At 39.3% G+C, this 23,594-nt stretch overlaps 1 protein-coding gene across 7 annotated transcripts in view; it reads right to left on the bottom strand.

The window, feature by feature from the left end:
* Window positions 1-11,661: 11,661 nt before the first annotated feature.
* pfkpa (phosphofructokinase, platelet a) overlaps window positions 11,662-23,594 on the bottom strand; it is a 30,801-nt gene continuing 18,868 nt past the window's right edge. For 3 of the 7 annotated variants that reach the window (XM_064332328.1, XM_064332332.1, XM_064332333.1), the window contains 7 exons: window positions 18,149-18,301; window positions 17,196-17,360; window positions 15,669-15,730; window positions 15,155-15,266; window positions 14,866-14,965; window positions 13,465-13,570; window positions 11,662-12,955 (listed from right to left, as the gene is read on the bottom strand). In XM_064332328.1, coding sequence (XP_064188398.1) covers window positions 12,802-12,955; window positions 13,465-13,570; window positions 14,866-14,965; window positions 15,155-15,266; window positions 15,669-15,730; window positions 17,196-17,360; window positions 18,149-18,301 — 852 coding nt within the window. In that variant the 3' untranslated portion in view covers window positions 11,662-12,801. Of the gene's footprint in view, window positions 12,956-13,464; window positions 13,571-14,865; window positions 14,966-15,154; window positions 15,267-15,668; window positions 15,731-17,195; window positions 17,361-18,148; window positions 18,302-20,463; window positions 20,617-23,594 lie in introns of all 7 variants that reach the window. The other 4 variants (XM_064332327.1, XM_064332329.1, XM_064332331.1 and 1 more) reach the window with 2 other exon arrangements.

Below are 23,594 nucleotides of genomic sequence, written 5' to 3'. Positions count from 1 at the left end.
TATTGGAGGTTTACTGTGCCATGGAATTATACCTTTAAATATCACACCTTTGGATGTCTTCCCTTTGAAAATGAATCATACTCGTACTCAAATCAATATGAGTAAGTGGGGTGTTTTATTGCATTATATAAAAATAAAGGTCATTTTAAGAATATGGTTTATTTATTTATTTCTTAATTTATTTTTCATGAATTATTTCCCAGGATCCAATGGAGGTGGATAAGGGTGACCTTATTTTCCATCTTAGGTCAAGGACAAATGTGTGGTACTTTTGAACAAGCAAGGTATCCATGGCAGCAATTATTTGTTTGATAAATAGTAATGTAAGTATATTTGTTAAAATGTATGCTACCTCACCTTAGAGTTACATTGTGGGAGACAAATCCCTTACAACCATTTAATTTGTTTGTTGATTTTAAGCATTAAAATAACAAAAAGGTTTCCTTAATATTGCAGTCTGAAGAAAACTGTCTTCCTTACATTAATTAAAAATTGGTTAAATTGCATGTTTCTTTGCTGTAATGCAACTAGCTTCAGTATTCAAAAGTAAATGACCAAAAAATAGCTCAGGGGAAGATCCTTCCAAGTTGCTTATGTATTACTTACATTTGCACTAACTGATGATCTCTAAAATAAAAAGTAGGAACCACAATTTTGTATTCAAGGGCTGACAAAAACACTGTTTGCTAAATGGACCAAATCCCTTTCCTTTGATGTAATTGTTAAGATCACGGTAATAATGATGAGTGCGCATTGTTTATGCACGTGTTTGATATTTCTGATGGATGTCCCCTCATGTAAGTCCGTTATCAGCTTTGGCCTTTTTAAAGGCTGATGAAAGACTCCTGCAGCTGTGCACACTCTCTTACGCGCTCAGCGTGGATAGGACGGAGCCCCGCACGACTCAGTGCCCCGTCAGCAGATGGGTCAGTCCTGGGGGCCCAGCACACAGGGGTGCGTGAGGGAGCACGCATCAGCACTCTACGGGCTGGACTGGAAGTGTCAGGTGACCCTGGAGAGAGTGAATTCCGCACGCTTCCATTCCAGCTTCATTCTCATCAATTGCACTGTCAAGAATTTACACACACACACACCTGCACACGCACATGCATACGCACACACACGCATGCACACATGATTGCATGCACGCACACACTCACACACACCCATGCATATATGCACAATTGCGCACACACACACACACACATGCACACATACACACAAGCAGTTCCAAGCCAAATATGCAGTGGAAACAGATTGTGTGGGGGGTGGTTGTTTTGGTGTGGATGCTTGAGAACAGCCAAAAGCAACATCGCACTGTTTCTGTATATTTGTGTGTTTGTCTGTGTGTGTGTGTGTGCATTTTAATCAGTTTAGAACTGCAAAGCACTTCATTTTTACCATCAATGTGAATCAAAGCATTTAACTCTGATATGGTGCAGTGATGATGCAAGCACTTCGCACTCTTGTAGATCAGTAACAGCATTAACATAATTAACCTCTTTTTGCCTTGCAGGACAAGTTATTCAGGTTTGTGATGCATTAAGAAGTGCATGAAGTGTGCATAGGGTGCCAGGGGGAGTGGGGAAGTGGGGGGTGGGGGGATCGGTGCTAGCACATGAAATTATTCTGGAGATAAAGCTGAACTCAAAAGCGACTGAACTAAAAAAGCTTCCTGGTGGCACAAATTTCAAATGAACTGTGCAATGTTGACATCTTTAATGAGCTGCTACTTAGTAGGCCTTTGTGAAAATGGCTCTCCCTGCCCAGACTGACTGGGAGATTTGGTGTAAGCCAAAAAATATGTACGTGTCAGACTAGTAATGAGTGGAAACTCAACACTTTGCTGAATTACAATGATTCCACAAAGGGAATAGTTAATTTGACTGTAATTAATGGTGCAGTGAATGGTAAATACCTTTGCGGGTAGGTTTTTCAAGGACGGGAAACTGAGAGCAGTTAGACAATTTGACACCTTTTTTTTGTACAGATAAATATACCCCCCACCCACCCCCTACTCCCAAACCCTACACCCCCACCACCTTCATCTGCCCTCATTTCATGTGCGGAATCTGGTTTGTTTCCATGGAAACGCAGGAAAAAGAGTTACCAGAAGATTGAGTTGAAGATTTGAAGTAACAAAAAATTTAAATGCCCTCCTAATTGCATTTCTCTAAATTTTTGCTAAACCAACATACATGTTTTAATTCATCTTAATATACAGTAATTCTAATAGGTGTTGCATGTCAATCTAAGGCTTTTTCAAATGTTTTTTTTTTCTTCATGTGTTTCAATGTTTCATATTACCTGCAAATAGATATTCTTCATAACTTGGTGTTTTTTTGGTGTTTCCTTAATAATTGCATTGATGTACACACGCATCAAGAGATAATAATTACATAATTATCAAAGGTTCATCATTTATTGTCATCAACCGTCGTTTCTGCTCTTGGAGCTGGTTCCTGAACCTCTATAGAATTCCACAAAGTCTTTGTGCTGAAAAAAAAAGAAACAGAAAAAAACCAAGACCTTCAAATCCAGTGGAGCTTTTACTCGTCTCGTCGGGACACGTCTCTTCTTTTTCCAGCTGGCTGAGCCTGGAAGGAGATAAAATCATTCCCGTCTGTGTGTCGGACACAGAGCACGTCTAAATCCCGGGAGAACTGTGGGGCAAAGATACGGAGCCGGGAGCTCGCAGAGGAGTAGACACAACCGTTGATTTCTTTCTGTTAATCTGCAGGCCAGGGCCAGTTCAGACACCAGCCTCCAACTCTGACAGCCTCTCCACAATGTGCGATTTATGGAGGGCAGAATGTAATGATTTAGCCCCACTCATTGCATTGTGTTTCAACGACACGCCGCATGTTATTGCTTAGTTAAAGCCTGCTTCAGTGTGTGCTTAATGCCTAAGACGATATAGCCCCGCTGACATCTGAGCACTGAACGAATGGTAGAAGCAAAACATTAACAACCTTGCCACGGTTTGATCTTTCTTTGAACTTTCATACCTCTGTCGAAAGGGAAGGAATAAATAACCGGAGATCAATTTAAAATATGATTCTGTCAGTGCACATCAACATTCCTTCCTTTCTCTCCCTGTAGTGCGTATGAGTAAACCTGACCTGTGTGACACACCGTACTGTAAGATTACATATGGGCTTTGGTGAGTCATTGGCAAATAACTCCATCTGAACAGTTATGTGACACCTTAAACTATACAGCTGTCAGGTCGAGGTCAGCATCAGTAAATTTCTTTACACGTGTTAATACATCAGGCCCTTTATGATAAGACATACAGCCCATGAGGGACTACTGGAGAAAAAGGAGAAAAAAAAGCGGTTAGAACAAGATCTTCCTCCCTCCATAATTATGTTCTACTTTTATGTATAACCAAACCAAGCTACAAAGAAATACCTTGCCAAGCAAGGTTACAAATGACTTAGAGAAGGGTTTCTTGACATTAATCGTTTCCCATCGGAGGATTTTAATGGAATGGACCAGCAGGAGGAAAAAATATAGACAGTTTATTTAGATGAGCTTTATTAGTCTTGGTTAAGGTCCAAAGAAATCCACTGGGCTCTGCTGAGTTGTGGGGCTCATGCAGACACTTGGCAGTGTCTCTTCACCGGTGCATTATTGTCACGAATCATCATTTTCCTCCCCAAGTAATTATCCTAGCAGTCTCAATTAAATTTCACATTTTAAATGCAAATGAGGGCTTTTTAAAATATGTTTTCTTTTTTATTTGTCTGCCTTTATATATTCCCAAAGGGACACCCCTGCTAAGAATTGATTGGAATTATATTTACTTTTTTTTTTTTTTTACTTGCTTATTCATTCATTCATTGAATTTTATTTGATTTCCAGGTCGGTCAGACGGTGGCTCCACCCCCAGTTTTTAATTTCCCTGTGATATGCCTTCTGTTGGGGCTGCAGACATTTCTCTGCTGTTATTTCAAGTCTATTGGACCGTCCTCACTGGGAGGAGAACAGCCACTTCTAATTAAAATTTTGATCAAAATGCTGCTTCATGCTCTGATTGTTACACATTTAATAAACACCTCGAGCTAATAAATAGATTGCTATAAATACATTAACAGTCCCCTATTGTGATCCCCTAGAATCCCCAGCTTAGCTAAAACAATAATAAATAAATAAAGCAGAATGTCACATGACAGTGCTATAAGCAAGCCTGCTGGTGCTACAGTGGATTGATGTGACTAAATAGACGAGTGCCCCCTTGGAGTCTATCCACACAGCTTATCAATGACTGCCACAGGGTTTTCAGCATTGTGATACAGGTGCTAAAAAAACAAAAGCATTGAGATCTAAGTGTTCCTTGCTTTATGTGTAACATAGCCACAGTGCTTCTTTCCTTCCAATGTGTTTTTTAAATTTCTTTTGATCACAACATTTTGTCTCTTTGCTCACCTGCTGCTGATATTTTTGGCTCATTATAATGAGCTACACTGCATGAATTCTGAAGATGAATTTCTCTGATTATTTTATTCCAAATATACCATGGCCTCCAAAATGGTTGGCACCCTAGATAAAGATGAGCAAAATAATGGGTGTATAAAATGAACAACACAAGTGATATTTTATATTCAGATAAATGGGGAAATTATATTTTTTACGCTAATACAATTAATCAAAAAATGTTTTTGTTTTTTTAAAGTAATTATTGTTTCCAAAAAGAAGATGGCTATTTTCAGTACTTTGGTCACACACCATTTGCTAGAATAACAGTTCTGAGTCTTCTTACAGTATGTAACATTTTATGAGATTGGTGCATATTTGGGGGATTGTTGATCGTTCTTCCACAAGGAATCGTTCAAGATCCATCAGAGCCTTTGGTCTGCTTTTGCAGACTGCCCTCTTCAATTCAAACAACAAAGTTTCAATCAGTTCAAGCCTGGAGACTGAGAGGATCATTGCAAAATAACATTTTTGTGATGAGTTAACCATTTGGTCGATTTTGAGGTATGCTTTAGATCACTGTCTTGCAGAAACAGTGGTCTTATATATATATATAGCCTGTCAGGTTGAGGTCAGCATCTGTAAATTTCTCGGTGTTAATATATCAAGCTCTTTATGCAAAGGCATGCAGCCTACAAGGGACTTCTAGAGATATATGAGCCCTGTATATATAGCACTCATATGAAAACCAATTCTCTTGGACTTGGATATTTCATTTATTCAGCTTGAGGTAGACTTTGTTATGAAACATTATATTAGGATCACTGTATCAAAAATAACGAACAAATCTTACTGCCAAGTATTCTTTCATTTGAAATGTGTGTGTTTTGTTTGTTTTATTATGTGACTGCAAACCTTTCTACATTCCATAATGTTAAGTAAGCCTTGGACCTAATCTTGGTTATAAAAAAATATATTTTGCACAGCATCTTAGCGATTTGACTGACTAATCAGGTTCAATCAACTCATGAAACATAAAGAAAAGATGGGTCTGATAAGCTTCATTGTCATCTGACTGACCTATGTTCTGTAGCATATATTATATATATATATCTATATATATATATTTTATTTACAAAATTATAAAAATAGGATAGTTTAGTCTCCATTTTGCACTGCAATTCTTTATCTGTCCCCCTAGTTCACTCTCACTCGCTCTGCATATATTCATACAGAATATTTACATATGGTTCTAGTGCATTTGACTGTAAGTCTGGGATTTGTGTCTTTTCAATCGTATTTGTGCAGTTAAATGTGATAGTGTATTTTGTATGCTTGAGTGGAGTTGGAAATGTGCCTTTGACCTGCTCCCAGTGGATGTGTGTCTAATGTGGGTCACTGTAGTAAGTGCTGTCACATTCCACCCAGGTGATCCATCTCTGTAATGTCACAACTGCCGTAGAGCTTCCTGTAGGTCACACACAACAGCACTGTGGAGACTCAGTTGAGCAGAGCCCCAGAGGAGCCGTATCTGTTTACAGCATGCACATCTGCATAACTGCACTTTTTCATGAGGATTGGCACTGGGCATCCATATAGCTTATAGCTGCTATGTGTGTGCGTGTACATGTGCGTGCATGTGTGTGCGTGCTTGGGTGTGTGTGTGCTATCGGTGCGTGCGTGTGCGTGCGCGCACGTGTGTGTTTGTGCGTGTATGTGTGTGTGTGCGTGCGTGTGTATGTGGGTGCATGCATGCATGTGTTTGCGTCACCATGTGTCTTTAAAGACTGGACAATGAAAGACCAGCAGGACCTTGCATCTACAGGCATGCATTTGTAAGAATTCTTCAGTAACTCAGCCCCCACCTCCTTGGCCTCCACAGGTTTCTCTACACCAGTGGCACATTGTTTACTGCTGGCCAGTAATTGCAGAAGAATAATGTGGTCGCTTGCTTGCAGTCAACTTTAGGGTTCTTATCAAGTAAAGTGGTTTTTGATTAGTGTTAATGGCCATCCTTAATAGCCATTAGCTGCTGCAAGACCAGTCGTGCTTCTAGAGAAGCCTGCATGTGGGAACGTGAATGTGTTCACAACATCTTTCTCACTATAGGAAATAGAAGTACACTAGCAAATTGCGTTAATTTTGTGCTTCTAATTCCGCCACACATACATTCTTGTACTTCTACTTTGAATGTAGCTCCGAATGGGGAGTAGACTTCCTGCTCACAGTGAGCCAATCAGCAATGAGTGAGCAGATGGATATAGGGTCCCTGTACAATACTTCTTTGTAGGGTGAGTTTAGCTCCTTTTTTCTCTGAACTCCCATTCCTGGTAAAGCCCAGGCCTCACCCTTATGATCAACTTTGATAAGATAAACTCAGATAAGATGCATTGTCAAGTAGGTTGGAATTTGCCTTTTGCACAAATCATTCATGGAAATTAAGAATGTCAACTGTTTGGTGCAAGCAGTGCCACTGTTTTGTTAGGGTGGATTCCTCTTTTGAAAAAATGAATTCTTGCTCATTTCTTATTAATGACCTATTTGAATATGGATAATTGTAGCATGATAGAAAAGGCAAATTTGTTTGAGGACAAATGCCAACAAATCTGTTAAGGCAGTGGTCACCAAGGACTATTCTTTTCTCTGAGCAAGCTTTTGGTTCAAATGTCTGCAAGAAGAGGTTCAAAGCACATCATATCAGATCACAAAAATAGAAGAATCTTATTAATGAGGGTGAAAATGATATTTCTTGAAAAACAGAGCGGAATTATTCAATATTTACAGTAATTATTAACTCTAACTCTGATGTAATGCTGGTCATAATCCCCAAAAATATGGTCGTGCCACTAATTTCTGGAAATGATTTGCACCTGCAAGTGGCTTGCTCATCTCATCAAAAATACCATACCCCACCGCCCCCACCTTCCCTGCTGCATATTAAGATGAAGTTCATAATAATCTTATGAACCGGGAGTGACTTCACATGTTAGCGACCACTCTGTCAAATTAGCGTCAGCTTCAGTCATGTCGAGTCCATTTTGCCCTTCAAATCATGGCAAATTTCTTCTTAGCACGGGCACATCGGTTTTAATACTTCCAAATGAATGAACATCCCGAGCCATTTATCACAGGAGTTCTCAGAGTGCAGACGAGCCAGACAAGGCTGAGGAAGAAAATATGTCCCAAGAAATGTCAGAGTGACATTAAGCGTAATATATCACACCTAATCCAGGGGGACGTTGCCGGGCCCTCGGTGAAACATGCTTTCTCAGCATAGTTAAACCTACCACTCATTTGCTTCACAAACGGAACTGTGCTGCTTGCAACCATCGCTGCGCTGTACATAAAACATTTTAATTTTATGCCAAAAGGTCTTGGATAGCTCCTGATTTAATATCATTAATGGCACTGACAGTGACGCGCAGAATGAATGAATCAAAGTTGGATTTTCATCGTGGGTTGTGAAGTTCCCTGGGTTAAACTGTGATCTTGGACAAATAATATTGGCAACATTCCTTTGATAAGTACTACGTCAAAGCTTTGACTTTAATTAATAGAATTCAATCACCATTAGAGATTATTACGTACATTTTTACAATAAATATATTCAGTTTCAAAGTTCACTGAAATGTTATATATCTGTTTATGTGTACTATTATTTGTCAGTTGATCACTAAGTATTCACTATACATTTCAGACACAAATATTGTACTACATAAATTAAATTAAACAAAAAGTGATTTTACAAAGCTCATTGCCATTTTTACATCAGTGGATCCCAAGCATTCTAGATCAGCCTTTCTGATAAGTGCTTCTTTTAAAATTATATTATTCTTCATAGCTTCAAATACATACATAAAACATATTAAACTGAAGGGCATATAGACATTTGGAGCAGGTTTCATGAAAATTAAGTGTTTTTTTTATCTAAATGTTCTATTTGTGATGGTATTTCACTTATCTAGCCCTGGATTTTAATTGGTCTCATGTTTAATAAAAGAGAATGTGCTATCAAATAAAGATAAAGTTTAAAAAATGTACATTTTGCTTTGATATATAACGAGACAGCGGTACTAAATGATATGCCCCTAATAAGTCCCACAAGATCAAATCTGTGTGTAATTTAAATCAGAGAGAGAAAGAAATGAAATGGTAATTACTATTGATTGCCTCTGTGCATATGACCCCACAAGCTAGTTCTGCATTCTTAAATCAACCTAAATTATTGGATTTGCTAAATGTGTTTTCTGGGAGACCTCAGTCAGGCAACATGAAAGACCTCCATAAGCCAAGGCCCTTACAATGAAGGAAAAGACCATAACAACTTGTACATGTAAATACACTTCCAAAGACACGGTATGTAGACGTGATCCATAGTTGTTGTACATAAAGCAACAAGATTGGGACAGTCTGCATTTTGGATCACTGTGGGATCTCATTCAAGAGGATTAATCAGACAATGTTCAGAAGCAGAGGAGCTAATCACTTATCAGGTAAAGATACTTTGTACTACATTGCACATTACACTAAGATTTTAATATTTGTATCTGACAAAATTTTTCAGTTGTTTGCAGTATTTTGTTTATTCTGATAATTGACTATACACCAAGTACAGTATTACACTGAATGAAGCGCACAATGGCATCAACTTTTAATGCATTCATTTAGATTTATTTTTTTTACATTACTGTAGTACCATTTTAGCTCTTGTGACCACTTAATGTACATTCTGAGCTAATTACAGATCTGTTTCATAAAATATCTGCTGATTTATGATGATTTTATGTATTAATTCAATATAAAAAAAGAGTTTGTTGGTGCTTATTAGTAAATTAGTCTTTAAGCATATATTATTGTTGAAACTTGAAATTAAATTCCTTATAGATGTTAACACATAGCACAACTATGTAATAATGCTCATGTAATAGGCTTCCAGGTTAATTAACTCCCATGAATACTACAAATGATGGATATTTTCATGGATATGGCTACATAGCCACATTAAATATTTCATGGTGGATATTGTACATGTATGATGTATTACACCATATCATTTTTCCATATCAGACCTGGTGTGCACTGTGTGTGTGTGTGCGTGTGTGAGTATATGTGTGTAAGCCAGGGCATGTTCTGCATTACTACACTATGGCTTATGGAATAAACCCTATATTACATGTTTTTTTTCTCTGATGCACATCTGCCTGCCAAGAAATGAGACACACAGGTACAACCACACATTTCACAAACACGCATGACTGTACTGAAGACTGAAAGCACTGTATTCAGCCTGCTGCCGGTAGCTCACCTAACTAACAGACCAGAATAATTGTCATACGAAGGCCTATGTATGTGTATTAGTACAGAATATGCTCTGTGAAGTGGCCTTGGGTAGCATAATTTTCACCCAGATCGCAAACTCCTGTTAGAACCGTTTCACAAAATCTGGTCACAATTAGCAAATCAATCTGATACTATTATAGGGTTATCTCTAATCAACCTTCCCCTGGCAACTGCCGCTCGTGTTGCTTGCGCGAAGACGAACAATTAAATGGCTTTTGGCCCAATCGATCACCTTTAATGGGTGTTGTTCTTCCATCGTTGTTAAATGCATCACGCGTCAGTAACTCAGCCGTGCTCACAGTGATATGGCACGTAATAAACGTACGAAAGATTATCTGATGCTTTTGTCCCACGGTCTTTATTTTGCGATGATTCAGACTCCGCATCTAAAGTATTTCCCAATCAAATATGTTCACAATGTCTGCCTCAATGTATATTCTAATCTGAAACATGCAGTTAGTTTGCCATGTCGTATGAATACGGCGTGAATGTGGATTCACGCGTCTTCCGTGGACGTAACTTTAGCTCTCCCCTGTGCTCGCTCATGGCCACTGAAACACAGCAGGGAAGGGCCATGCTAACGAATAGCGAGCGGCCAATTAGTCTCGCGCGTATGTGTGACGCACTTAGCAAGATGCAGTTGTGGAACGGAAGTGTGATCTTTTGGTCAAACGCTCTTGGTCAAACGGTCTTTAGAAAGTCACATTTACGCAAATAAACTAAAACGCTCTGTATATTAATTTTGATAATTCCCAACCCTATATTTAGCTGCATCAGAAATATAAAATATGTTGGGATCAATCCCTGATGCCTGCTTCAAGGCCTTAACATTGACTATACTTAGTGGGGGAATTGTGTAAAGCGGAGTTTTGCTTCCATCTGCTGGTTGCATTTTTTTTTTTTTTGTGGCACTATCCCTATACAATGCACACTTGTGTGCCACAGCCACATACTGCATGCTATGGAAGGTGTAGAACCACTTTTTTTTTAAAGCACGGATCGAACATTTTCAGTGAAGTCCATCGTATGGTGCAATGTACTGGTTTGTTTAAATATCGTATTCCGGAAACAGGACGTGAGCATATTTTTCCCTTTCAATTGATTTCCTTTAAGTAGCCGTTGATATTTTCCTTCCTACATCAGCCGGGTATGCACGTATTTACTTTTGCATAACCAGTACATTCAACTGAGAAACAATTACCCAATCATTTACAATGATATTATGGTGAATCAATGTGGGTAATGGAAAGGTCTATGGGTGATGGGGGGGGGGGGGTAGTTGAGGTAGCCATATTGATAGAGTTGCATGTGTTCTCACTGTCAACTCAATTTGAGAAAATACTGAATAATCAACAGGCAACAATACCAGCATATAAATAAATGAATGTACCTTATTCGTGTTTGATCAATATCCACGTAGGAGAGAAAAGTGTCTTTCTGACTCATAGCATTGACTGCCTTCCCTAAGCCACGTCTGAAAGAAATATCTAGGTGTGTGTTGTTGGTTCAGCCTATTTTCTTTGTGCCTAATGCAACACAATGAGTAATACTGAGTATCGTTAGACTTTCACAACACAGAGATACGTTGGAATTAAAATCAACGTTTACAGTAAGTCATGAGAACCTAAGCTAAAATGCCCAGCTGTAATGGCTTATATAATACTATGGCTCAAATATATATGCTATGGTCATCAAGATTTTGTGCATGTAATAACCTAGAACGTCCCTATCTGTGTGCATTCAAGTAGTCTGAATTAGTAGAGTGGAGTTCTATAATTACGAGACTTTTTTCAGCACATAAGACACAGCTTATGGGGTCTGGGGGTCCCAAAATGGAAACAGACATCCGTATGTGGACGGATATATGATCTGGCAACAAAAAAAAAACGAGAAGAAAAACTGTGACTGTTGAAATAAAGAGCTTTAATTACATTTTTAAATAAATCACTATTTCCATAACAAAACATGTTAATATGCACAAAATAACACGTGTGCTTAATCTTTGACACCCAAGCATGGCTCCCAAGTACTGAGCATCCTTCACTTCTACTTGTTAAACTACTGTATGTAAAATATCGTAGCAGTTTATCTAAATACTATTTTCGTTTATATAATCCCATTCGATTTTCCTTGTGTTGTTGGAATGTATCTTCTGAAGCCTTGTTTTGTTCTTGCTATTGTACATTATTGCAGTATGTGTACACCACTTGACTAGAGGTGTAATGGTTCACATGGTTTTAACCATTTGGATTTGCACATTTGGGAGTAATAGATTTATGGTTCAGATTGTATGTTGTCTCATTTGATTTTCTGGGTTTGTTATATGCTTTTGTCAGTTAAGTAAATTATTTAATCCAGTTTTGTTTCTTATGTTGTTCATGAAACTTTACCTGTGGATTGAAATGAACCATGATCCAAAAACAATGATTCAAACAGAACCATGGACTTGTGAACCATTACACCCTGTTACACATTTTACACATATTTGGGATACATTAAATGAAAGGAAAACTACACTTAGAAGAACTAATCCTTTTTAAGGAAAACATTCTATTGGCTCATCTCATTTTTGTGACTGGTCTTTAAGACCGAGTTTGTCTTCAACTGACGTCAATATAAGCATATTTCGGGTGTATTTTAAACATACATATATATATATATATTTAGATTAATTCTGAATGTTTACATTATAAAACTTAAAACATCTACTCAACAAGATTGTATTGCAGTAGTCTCGGACACATGTGGAACACCAGAAAATCTAGGAGAAAAGTGCGGTTTGGAGAAAGTGCAGTTACACAGTGATGGGTGACTGTAACATGGCAGGCTGTCTTCTGTACTGGCCAGTGGTGGACACATCCCAGAAGTTCTGCTGGACAAAATTACTACAGCGATGCTAGGCTGGTGTTTTATGTAACAAGGGCGAGATGATTTGACAATGCGACAAATAGTGGTGGAACACGAAAATGGATACAGCTGTTGTTAGAACTCTGGCAGACAACCCATCTACACTGAATGAATATACCCTGTGGGCCCGTTCTCTCAGATTGCAGAGGCGTCGGACTCCTTGGGCCTGTTGCGCACCACGTGTTCCAGCTGGCCAGAGTCGGACACGTCATAGCTGGTCTTGTACTTGGCCAGAATCTTCATCAGTGGGCGGAGCTTCAGCCACCACTGTTCCTTCGGAATTCTGTGGCTGGTGAGAAGACAAAAACGCATTAATTTCTCTCTCGCTGGGGTTAACCAGAGAAATGCGTATACATCAGCTGCAGCGCTCCTGATGTATGGGAGCTGGTGGTATAGCAGCAACTCAAGAGGCACAATTGAAGATGTCAAGTTCTAAATTATTACAAGAGTTGTTAAAAATAATAATGAAAGATATATGCATGGCTTTAGTCAGATGTATTTGCGCACGTACGCATGCACACAGTGTAAAATGCAGATGGAAATATCAAGATGGGGGGACGATTCTTAAAGCCTGTGTGTGTGTGCTGTGCATGTGCATGTGTGGACATGCATGTGTGTGCGTGTGCATGTGGGCATGTGTGTGTGTGCGTGCATGTGCGTGTGTGCGCGAGTGTGTCTGCGTGTGTGTGCGTGCATGTGCGTGTGTATGTCTGCACGTGTGTGCGTGTGCATGCCTGCGTGTATGCATGCGTGTGTGTGCGTGTGTGCATGCGTGTCTGCACGCGCGGGGCGTCGTACACAAAGTCCGTCTCGTCCTTCAGCTGCACCACGGGCTGAAAGATGAGGGCGCGGCGGCGCATTCCCAGCAGGCAGCACGAGTCCTCCGTGTTGGCGAACACTCTCCCTGCAGGGGAACAGCAGCCCATTAGCACACTGACACCGCCACCCCCTGCCCCACAGCTCACGCAAACTATCCAGTCACGGGAGCTGCTCGCTTCTCAGTGTATGTTACATTGGTGATACCATGAGTAAACCACAGCTACTTTGTAAATGGATTTATGTTGAGGTTAATGGAATTGTTTCACACTGACTACTTATGAGTGCTCCCATGTCTATGTTACTAATATCAACATTGTACATTTATGGGAGAAAATGTAATGAATTATTCTACCATTTCTAGTCCCAGAAATTTATAACTGTGTATTTATGAGATTGTCTAAATCTCAGTGCATTAATTCATTTGATACACACTAATACCTTCAGAGAAAAATTACATTATCTAAGTGCATGTACATTAACTATTTGTGAATTGAACTAATGTTACTAGGCAGTGGATTTGAAAGACTTAGGCACCGTTAATTAAAAAAGAGGATTTACCTTCATCTGAATGTCATCCATGCAGACAAGCAAAAAGGCAAAGACAGGAAGGCAGATTTAACTACAAAACCAAGGCTACATGTTCTATCGTTTAAGTATAAACCAATGAAAAAGTTAGTACTTCTTAACAATATCCACAGACAGGAAAACTGGGACAACATGACTTTCAATTCAATGGCACAGATAGTTATGAAGCATTTTAATAATAAAGGAAGTATTTCATGTTGGCAAATGATTATTCATTATTGAGTGGAAGGCATCCTGCAGCAAAGTGAGAACATCATTTATCAACACTGTCTATACAGTGACAGACCTATTATGTTTTTTTTTATGTGAAACAGAAAACTACATATACAAAATTAAATAATACCCAAGTGAAAGAAAGAAACCCTTGCAGCTAAAAAAAACATTAGTGATACATTTGATGGTATGTCAATATGTCTTTTTAGGTCCTTAAAAGAAGGCTGTAACCACAATACACGTTGGGTGGACATATCCCCCAATATCAAATTGTTCAAATCGGAGCAGAATACAATGGCATTATAGTCTGACCCTCATATACAGATTCATGTTGGCCACTTTATGTGTATTAGTAGCTACTAGTTTTCTGTCTCATGTTTGCTCTGATGGGTTCAGGGCAAAAAGAGAGTTTGGCCCCCACACTGTTGAATACATGATTACAGCCTTGACTTAAAATACATTTAAAATTACACTCAGCTTGTTATCAGAGGGTTTCAGGCTGAAATCCCAGGTAAAGTGATGTCATGGTGCCCACGTGTAAGGTATGATGGGTATACTTTTGATTATCTAAACGTCATTTACCATGTCTATACGTCTCCTTAAGTTTCTTGGAGATCCACTGCATGGCCTTAGCTGATATCTTCGTCCCAAAATTTCGGTCAAATGGGGACGGTGCACCTCCCTGTTCATGTCACAGATTTTTTTTAAAAACAGCATGAATACTTGTGTCCACCATTTTATTTTCATCAATCAGTCGCAAAGTATTAAGTTTCAAAACCAACCCTTAGTGGACACGTTTGTAGTCAGACACTTCAGTGGCATAAGCAGAGCAGTGAGTCTCACTACAGCAGATTCACTGTGTTCACAGTACCTGCTGCATGTGCCCAAGCACGTTCTTCCTGCAGTCAAACACACCCTTTCCTTCTTCCGTGTAGAGCTGATAGATGAAGTCAGTAGTATAGTTTTCACTGCAGTTCTCATTTCTAAAAAATATTAAAAACAATGTTGGTGTATGTTCATTACAAAGCAGGATTTCTTTGAAGCTTTAGGTTTGAGGGCGGCTAACAATAAGCTTTATCTGAATGATACTCGAAATGTGAAATATGCAGAAAAGAAAAAGGTGTATTGATATCTTGGAGGGAAATGTTCTTATCCTAAGAAATATCGCCCATGTCAGGATCTTATTTACACATTCTCTCATATTATTTTGTTCATAATGTAATACACATGAAGCAAAAAAAGACCAGGATTTCACTATAGCACCTTCTAGTCCTGGTGATTACTTCATAGAAGACCAAACTATATTATCATCAAATGTTTATGTGCCTTACGTGCAGGTGTAATGAAGCTTTTCAGGGCTGTAAAATGGAAAGAGGTCATTATACCTTAGGACTAAACCTCTCTGGATGCTTGTTTTCATCTTCTCTGTCAAGTGCTCCACGTTGGCCTGAAATTTCCAAAGCAAATCACCACAAAGTGTTTAGTATCATGACACTCATCCTGTTCACAGAAAAGTAACCCTCACACTGGCTCTAAATATCTCCAGTCTCATAATATGCCATCAAAAACCTTTTTTGAGCAGACCACCTATATTACTCTGGGGGTGCAAATGCCTTTTTTATGGCCCTGAATGTGTTCCCACAATGCACCAGCAGGTGGTGCCATTGATCGTCAAAACATTTTTCCATCATATGACACTGAGATCTTGCCCTCTAGTGTAGTGAACCTGAATGCACAATGTTTTATATATTTAAGACATGTTAGTATCAATGATAATAAAAGGAAAATGTAATCAGCAAGACATACATTTCTTCAGTTGGCTAATTGAATAATAGGTACAAATTACTATATGGAACAGAATGAAGAATACTATGAACTCTTCAGAATCGAATGTTAATACTACAGGTTCCTTACTTTTTTGCCACAGAGCCATATATCGCACAGAATTGTCATTATTTCTTTAAATTAATTTCTGTTGTTAGATGGCTCTGCCCAAAAAGTATGAATAAATATAGCAGTACTAGGCTGATCAGTGTAATATTCAGATAATAAATTATTTTGTCTGTTGCAGTCAGTACTTCACAGGCCTGAAAGCGTGTAAGCCCGATTTTTCAGCAGGAAACAGGCGTGATGCCTTCTCAGTGCAGCTCAGAGCTAGAAGGTTGAGTTTGTTTTACAGTCTGATTGGGAGCAGACTCGCTGCTTGTGATGGATGTTATTCTTGTGTCTCCATTTGTCAGGAAGAGCCTAGAACTATACATATAAATGACCGCATTTCCATTTCAAATTACCCCAGCTGGTGAGCTTATCAGATTAAGGAATTCCTACTGTATAATAAGAATGTGTAAACTCAATATAAAATATGGTTCATCTGCTGATCTACGGTTAATGAGTGACCATGCTGACATTAAGTTGCATAAACTATGCAGACTTGAATGCTACCATATGGTGTAACTATTTAGAAAATTAAGCCTGCTGGTAATCTAATAACTATGGTTCATCAGTTTGTATACTTTGACTGTATTCTAAGTGCTATTAATTGACCGTAATGGCTTAAATGCACGATAAACTACAGATACGAATACTATCGTGCGTGTAACTATTTTAAAAATGAAGGCTAATGGTAAACTAATATACTGCGTTCTGACAAACACTTAAAGTTCAGTTAAGGGACTTGCAATACAACCTCTACTGCGGCAATTTATGAGGCACTATCCCCCTGCGCTGTCTCCATAATGCAGATGCATTTCTGCACACACTTAACACTTCAGCCTCAGTGTCAGAAACGGAGGACGTCAGGTACACTGAACTCTTGGGAAGCGAGCGGAAGTTCCGTTTGAAAGGGGGGAAATCCACGCCGCCGACTACAAACGAGCCGAAGCGAAAGGAGGTCCGCGAAGCGCGGTTCTTGCCTGGAGGTCTCGGATGTCGAAGGGCTCCTCGTAGATGTAGGCCGCGTCGGCCCCGGCGGCCAGGCCCCCCACGCTGGCCAGGTACCCGCAGTACCCGCCCATGGTCTCGATGATGAAGACGCGCCGCTTGGTTCCGCTGGCGGACTGCTTGATGCGGTCGCACGTCTGACACACAAGCACTCGCAGTCAATAAACAGAAGGCTGTGGCAGGCATCTAAAATGTCTCAGTAACATTTCTCAACAAAGGGCAACTTCTTCCAAATGTCTTTTAGGAAGCCAATTAGCCTTTATATGTTTCATATTTATGTGCTGAGGTAGAGCACAAATTTTCCTATTTCGCTTAGAAAATAGGAAAATATTACCGATCTTATGTCCAAAGGGCAGATTTACTACTGATACAGTCTGTGTCTACATTGTCAGTCCAGTTCTATTTTTCCATAACATAAGCATCAATAACATACATTAAATATATTTCTGACAGATCAGATAGACCCTTGGATTCTTTGAACATTTTCATAGACCATCATAAGCATGGTTCACATCAGAATGAAACTCTGTCCTTCTAAGTGCTTTGCAAAATTCCCAACACTGAAACCTTCGGGTTACCACTTAAACTGGGGTCCTACGAGACAGCAGAGCAATACATTAAGGTGAAAGGCACAAACATGTTAATATTCAAATGTGTCCAACTTGAGAAATTTCACAATTATATTAATGCTAATCGCACACATGAGGTTCTGAGACAGGCTTCTTAAATCAAAAATCATAAATCATATTGGGGAAAAAACATTTAAAGTAATGTTTAATAGATGCTACTTTAGTATATACTGTTTAGCATGCTACTTTAGGTTATACAGTATATACTGCTGTCTAGTATTTGCTTCAGTTGCGCCCACACTGTACACTTAAACTGAAACACTTGAGAGTGAAACGCATGCAGAGATCTCCCTTACCTCCACAATGGCATTGAGAGCAGTGTCGGCTCCGATACTCAGATCAGTGCCTGGCACATTGTTACTAATTGTGGCAGGCAGCATACAGAGCGGGATGCAAAACTCCTCAAAGCTGGACCGCGCGTCATTAAGCTGGAGCAGACACTCAAAAGCCTGAAGCAGGCGGCACAGACGCATTAGACCACCAGGGGGAGCCCCCGGGTAACACCAAGAGACACACTGCTAATGCATGTGTATCCTGCCCGTGCCTCCTTCCGTGTGATAGCGGCTTTGGCTTCCCATTGGCAGAGTGGAGAAAGGGAGGGAGAGGGACGCGACGAGGTAGCGACACTGACGCAGGAAAGAGAGCAGCGTATGCCCGGAAACGACACGCTCGGCACATCTGCAGCTGTGGCAAAGACGCGACACGAGGCTAGGACAACCACTGCCCACCAAACCTGGGTCAAATACACATTTATTTTGCGTTCAAATACTTTTCTGTGCTCTATTGATCTTGCCTGGTGTAATTGGGCCTGCCAATATGAACAAAAGCCGGGGTTTGCACTTTTGGAGAGTGTTTCATTGGTTCCAGTACACCAGACAAGATCAGTACAGCGTAGAAAAGTATCTGAATCCAAAACAAATACGTATTTGACCCAGGTCTGCGGCCCCACACAAAGACAGTCCTGGGGATTATGGTGATGGCCAAGCCTAGGTTCTAACAAAACTTTTCTGTACCCAATAACATTAACTGTGTGCGTTTGTGGATCCTGTAAGTCTGCACTATTTGGCATTGCCTGGATAATTTCATTCACCTGGACTCATTCCAGTGTAATGGTTGTTATTTATACAATAATTTGTATAAATAAACAATGCATTATGCATTATGTTTAAGATTATTTATCTTTACATTAGTTATGCATGTATTTCATCTATTTAAAAAGCAATTATTAGAGGTGTAAAAAAATGCATTGACGCATTACCGTGCATCAGTCTTAAGGTAGTGATTCAAGTGCAACGATTCGGAATGTTAGAATAGATTATAATCAAATATAATAACAATTTCAATAAGGGCATGTGACCATTGTGCAAAAAAGGGGTACTTGTAAAAGTGACTGTCATTTTTGAAGCAGTAGTTATATGGCACATCTTGAAAATAAATGTGGTGAGAACTTGCATTGTTTTTATTGTGAAAATATAACTATAACTAAGTAAATCAGTTCCTCTAGTCACATCTGTGTATTCAATGTATTTAAGAAAATAAATTGTGTTTTGCAATAGGTTAAATCGTATGAAAATAATTAAATTCAATCAAATCATGGTGAAATTAAAGATTTAATGATGCACTGAATTGTTTCCTAAAGATCTCCAAATCAAATCGAATCATTGTGAAGTCTGAGGTTTACACCCCTAACAATTATACACACAAAGCAGGTATGCTAATTTGTAAATAGAGCAAAACTACTCAAAGCAGTTTGGACCGGAGAATGTAAGCAAGCAGAGTAAACTGATTGTTAAATCTAAACTTGGACCACGCATCCTCAGTTGATGGACAAGCAGAGCAAGGTGAGGGCTGGGCACACCTGCAGAGAGTAGCATGTCACATTTTTACTGTAGCATGCTTCAGTCATTACTTACCTGGGCACTAGCAGCTCGCTTTCACTTAAACCACCCGCTTCAGCCAAGGCACCAGCCTGAGTTCAAACGACTTAACAGCCTCATCAGGCGTTTCTTATCAGCTCACTTCTTTGTGAAACGTCTGCTGCGAACAATTGTAGAGGCCAGTCTGTAAGCAGCACTGGCTACACTCACGCACTTGGATTTGTAAATTTCTTTAGGAGCATTTCCTAACTGATTGTAATGTAATGTTCAGCCATCTGTATATCAGAATAGTTTTCCAGAATCTTAAATTTGCAATCTACCCAACACCCACAGGGGGGCGATAAAGTAACTTTTATCAGTTACTTTTTTGTTTTGTGGCCATAATGTAATACACAATCAATAATGTTTGGGGAAAAGATATATGTTTTCTTGATTTGGCTCACTGTATAATGAACATGGTTCTTTAAACAGAGAGGTGGTGTTCTGGCCACTTTTCATTGCCTGATGTTGGTAAATGAAAGCCTGGGCTCATTTGATTGGCTGATGCTAGTAAACGAAAGCCTGGGCTCGTTTGATTGGCTGATGCTGGTAAACGAAAGCCTGGGCTCATTTGATTGGCTGATGCTAGTAAACGAAAGCCTGGCCTTGTTTGATTGGCTGATGCTGGCAAATGAAAGCCTGAGCTGTGATCCGTGGTCCCGCGTTCTAGAATGCGTCCTCCCAGCTACACTTACATTCGTGATAGCATTGAGAGCTGTGTCTGCGCCAATGCTGAAATCTGAACCCGGTACATTGTTGGAGACAGTGGCTGGTACCATGACCATGGGGATACAGAACTCGTCATATTTCCCACGGGCTGCTAACAAGTCCATCAGTCCCAGGTAGGCCTGCAGAGCAGAGCCAGGTCTTTAGTACTGAGGCTAATGGTAGGAACATGACAGGTGCCAAAGGGAGAGCCAGGTCGATCACAACGGACAGTGTGACACAGACAGGTAACACTACATTTTAACAGAGGACACAGATAAAGACAATGAAATGAGCCTTCAGTATACATACATCCAAATATCTTCACACACACACACATATATATATATAGAATTCCAAATTCTCAAGTAAAATATACAGTGATGGGTGAACAACAGCATTTGTGTTTCACCAACTCTTGATACTTACCATAACTCTTGTAAAAGAATAATAATAATAATAATAATAATAATAATAATCTAGAAATCCTAAATGGACTGCAAAGCCTGTTATGGTATGACAGGTCGATAAAACTTAGAACAGACAGTCATTGACATTTTTGCCATCATATTTAATGGCTATATTTCCACAGCCTGAATAATTCTCTTATTCTGGCTACATGTTCACATTTTATATTAAATGTGTAAGACATCACAGATGATTTTGCACTGATGTAATGAAATGTGAAATGGGTTTATGGATCAGAGGAGCTGAAATAATGTTCATGTGTTCATGTATGTACGGTATTTAAGCGTAGGATGACACTACAAAGGTGCAGACTGGAAAAGGGTTAGTCGTGTTAAACATTACAGTGTTTCACACAATTGACATGGCAAACAGTGCTTTATATTACATTGGTTCAATATATCATTTAGCTCTGTTATCCGTATTTATTCCTTCTCACACTCAATTAAGAAAGCTGAAGTATTCTGAATATAGAATGTCTTTGCTTTATAAATACATCACTTCATATGAATACGTACTTCACCAACTTCTATTCAATAAAAAACATATTTAATGCGTTATTTAAAACATTAAGGCATGCATTTATTTACTAAACAGGACCAGAACCAGTTTTAGTTCAGATGTTTAGCGGCCTATTTGTGGCTGGCCAGGGGATTGTATCACGAATGTAGCTCAACTTAGTTAAGCCAAGGCCAAGCATGGTCACCACAGATAATGGTTATCACTCCTTATAAATTCGCTCTGTGAACCCAGGATTTCCTTAACAAGCTATCTGTACATTCACAAAAGGGACAAAAGGGGCAGTGTTTGTAACAATGAGCCAATCGCACAAAAACAGACAGATTAAGAGTAACATATTGTCCTACATTCGCAATCTTTTTTGTAGGTTTATGAATCATTCAGAAGCACAAGGGAGTTCAGGGATGGGAGGGGGGGATTAAAAATTGAGAATTTAACTTTAACCTTTAGCCAACACATTTTTGTGTTTCTCACTGAAGGTGCCGGTGATAGTGTTTTTACCAGGCCGTCTGATGTGTTTGTATTATCACTCCAGATAAGCTTGGGTGAGGTTTCTATGGATTTTAATGAACCATCCAAACTCACTACTCTTAAAGCCTGTTTTACAATCTGTACACCGACGTCAATGGGTGTGGAAGATTAATCTAGCAATTGCATTTTGTTTTTATTCGACATTTGCAAACAGGAGAACTACAAAGGATTTTTATTTGTCGGCCTTGAACCGTGAGAAGTTGGTTGGCCTTCAAACATGCAAAGACAACCAGTATATTATTTCCTTTTCATCATCCATCATGCAAATACAACAAGAAAATGGCATTTTGAACATACAAATTTGCATATTAATTATGACAGGGCTATGTAGTAAACAGGTATGGAAATTGAAAAATCAAATGAACTTTGCATTTAAATGTTCAAATTGTCAAATAAAGTGCATACATTAACATACATAAACGAAAACTGTGCTTTGCCTTTGTATTTGAATTGGGCCTATATCATAATTTTTGTTTGCATACAACAAGTGAAAACGAAATACAATTGCAGATTTTAAATATAAAATATAATGTCATGGTTCTGGGGTGCAGTGGCCTTGTGCTGCCACTAAAAGGCACCCGGCGTTTGAGAAATTTCTTAATTTGTTCCAGGTGTCTGATTCCCAATTATTTTCACCTGGGGAGGTGCCTTTATAAGCACTGACAGAACTGCTATCAGCGCTTCTGTGTAAAAAAAAAAAAAAAAAAACCCTTTATCACGAAGCCGGTACGGTATAGGTGCTCGGTGCTCGGTGCTCGGTGCTCGGTGGACGGTGGACGGTGGACGGTGGACGGTGTACAGAATTGTTTGTGGTTGGTTCTGTGTCCTCTTTTAAGGTGATTCAGTCTCTTAGCACAGTGAGCGCATTCTGACGCCTTAAGAGTATTTGTACTTTTATTTTGAGCTCGTGTGAGCCGTTGGGTATTGGGACGTTGTCCCTGGTAATGTATTTTGTTTGTGTTTTTCTGAGCTGCGTCTCAGGTTTTCCTTTTCGCTGAGTAATTTTTTCTACTCAGTTGTCTTTTCTTTTAAGTCCAGTTTTGGGTTTGGTACCAGAGCTTCGCCTCTGTACCACTGGTCCCCTTCTTTTTCGCCCTGGTTTTCACGGGTCGTTTTTGGTTTCGCGAGCCAGTTTTACGGCTAGACAAGGTGGTCCTTCGGAGTGGCTTTTTACTCCGTGGTTTTTTTGCTGTTTATGATCTTTTGTGTGCGGGAGTTGCTCTCCCAAGGATCTTATTTTTTTTGTGTTTTACTTTTGGGTGTTCCCTTTCCTTTGTCCTTCGGGACTTTGTGGTTAACGCTTCCTGTAGCGTTAGCTTTTCATTTCCCTATATTAGTCGCTTCTGGTTCTCCAACACCCCCACACCATTATATATATAATGGGATTATGCTTCCATAAACTTGAGCCTCCAGTAATGTACAAGCCATTTCCCAGTTGTCTGGGGCAAGTTATGCTGCACTTTCCTTGTATTTATATTTTTGGGCTTTAATGATAACCAATTTCTCATTTTATTTCTTAAATGTTTGTCTTAGCCTTATTTTAATTTCTTGATTTTACTGCTGTGTTTATTGTATAATCTGTTTGTTGTTTTTATTTAGCTTTTAT

Source organism: Anguilla rostrata, chromosome 4, assembly GCF_018555375.3.
Source record: "Anguilla rostrata isolate EN2019 chromosome 4, ASM1855537v3, whole genome shotgun sequence".
NCBI classification, from domain to species: Eukaryota; Metazoa; Chordata; class Actinopteri; order Anguilliformes; family Anguillidae; genus Anguilla; species Anguilla rostrata.
The sequence above is the reverse complement of the archived record's forward strand: the minus strand, read 5'-3'. Positions and strand labels throughout refer to the sequence as shown.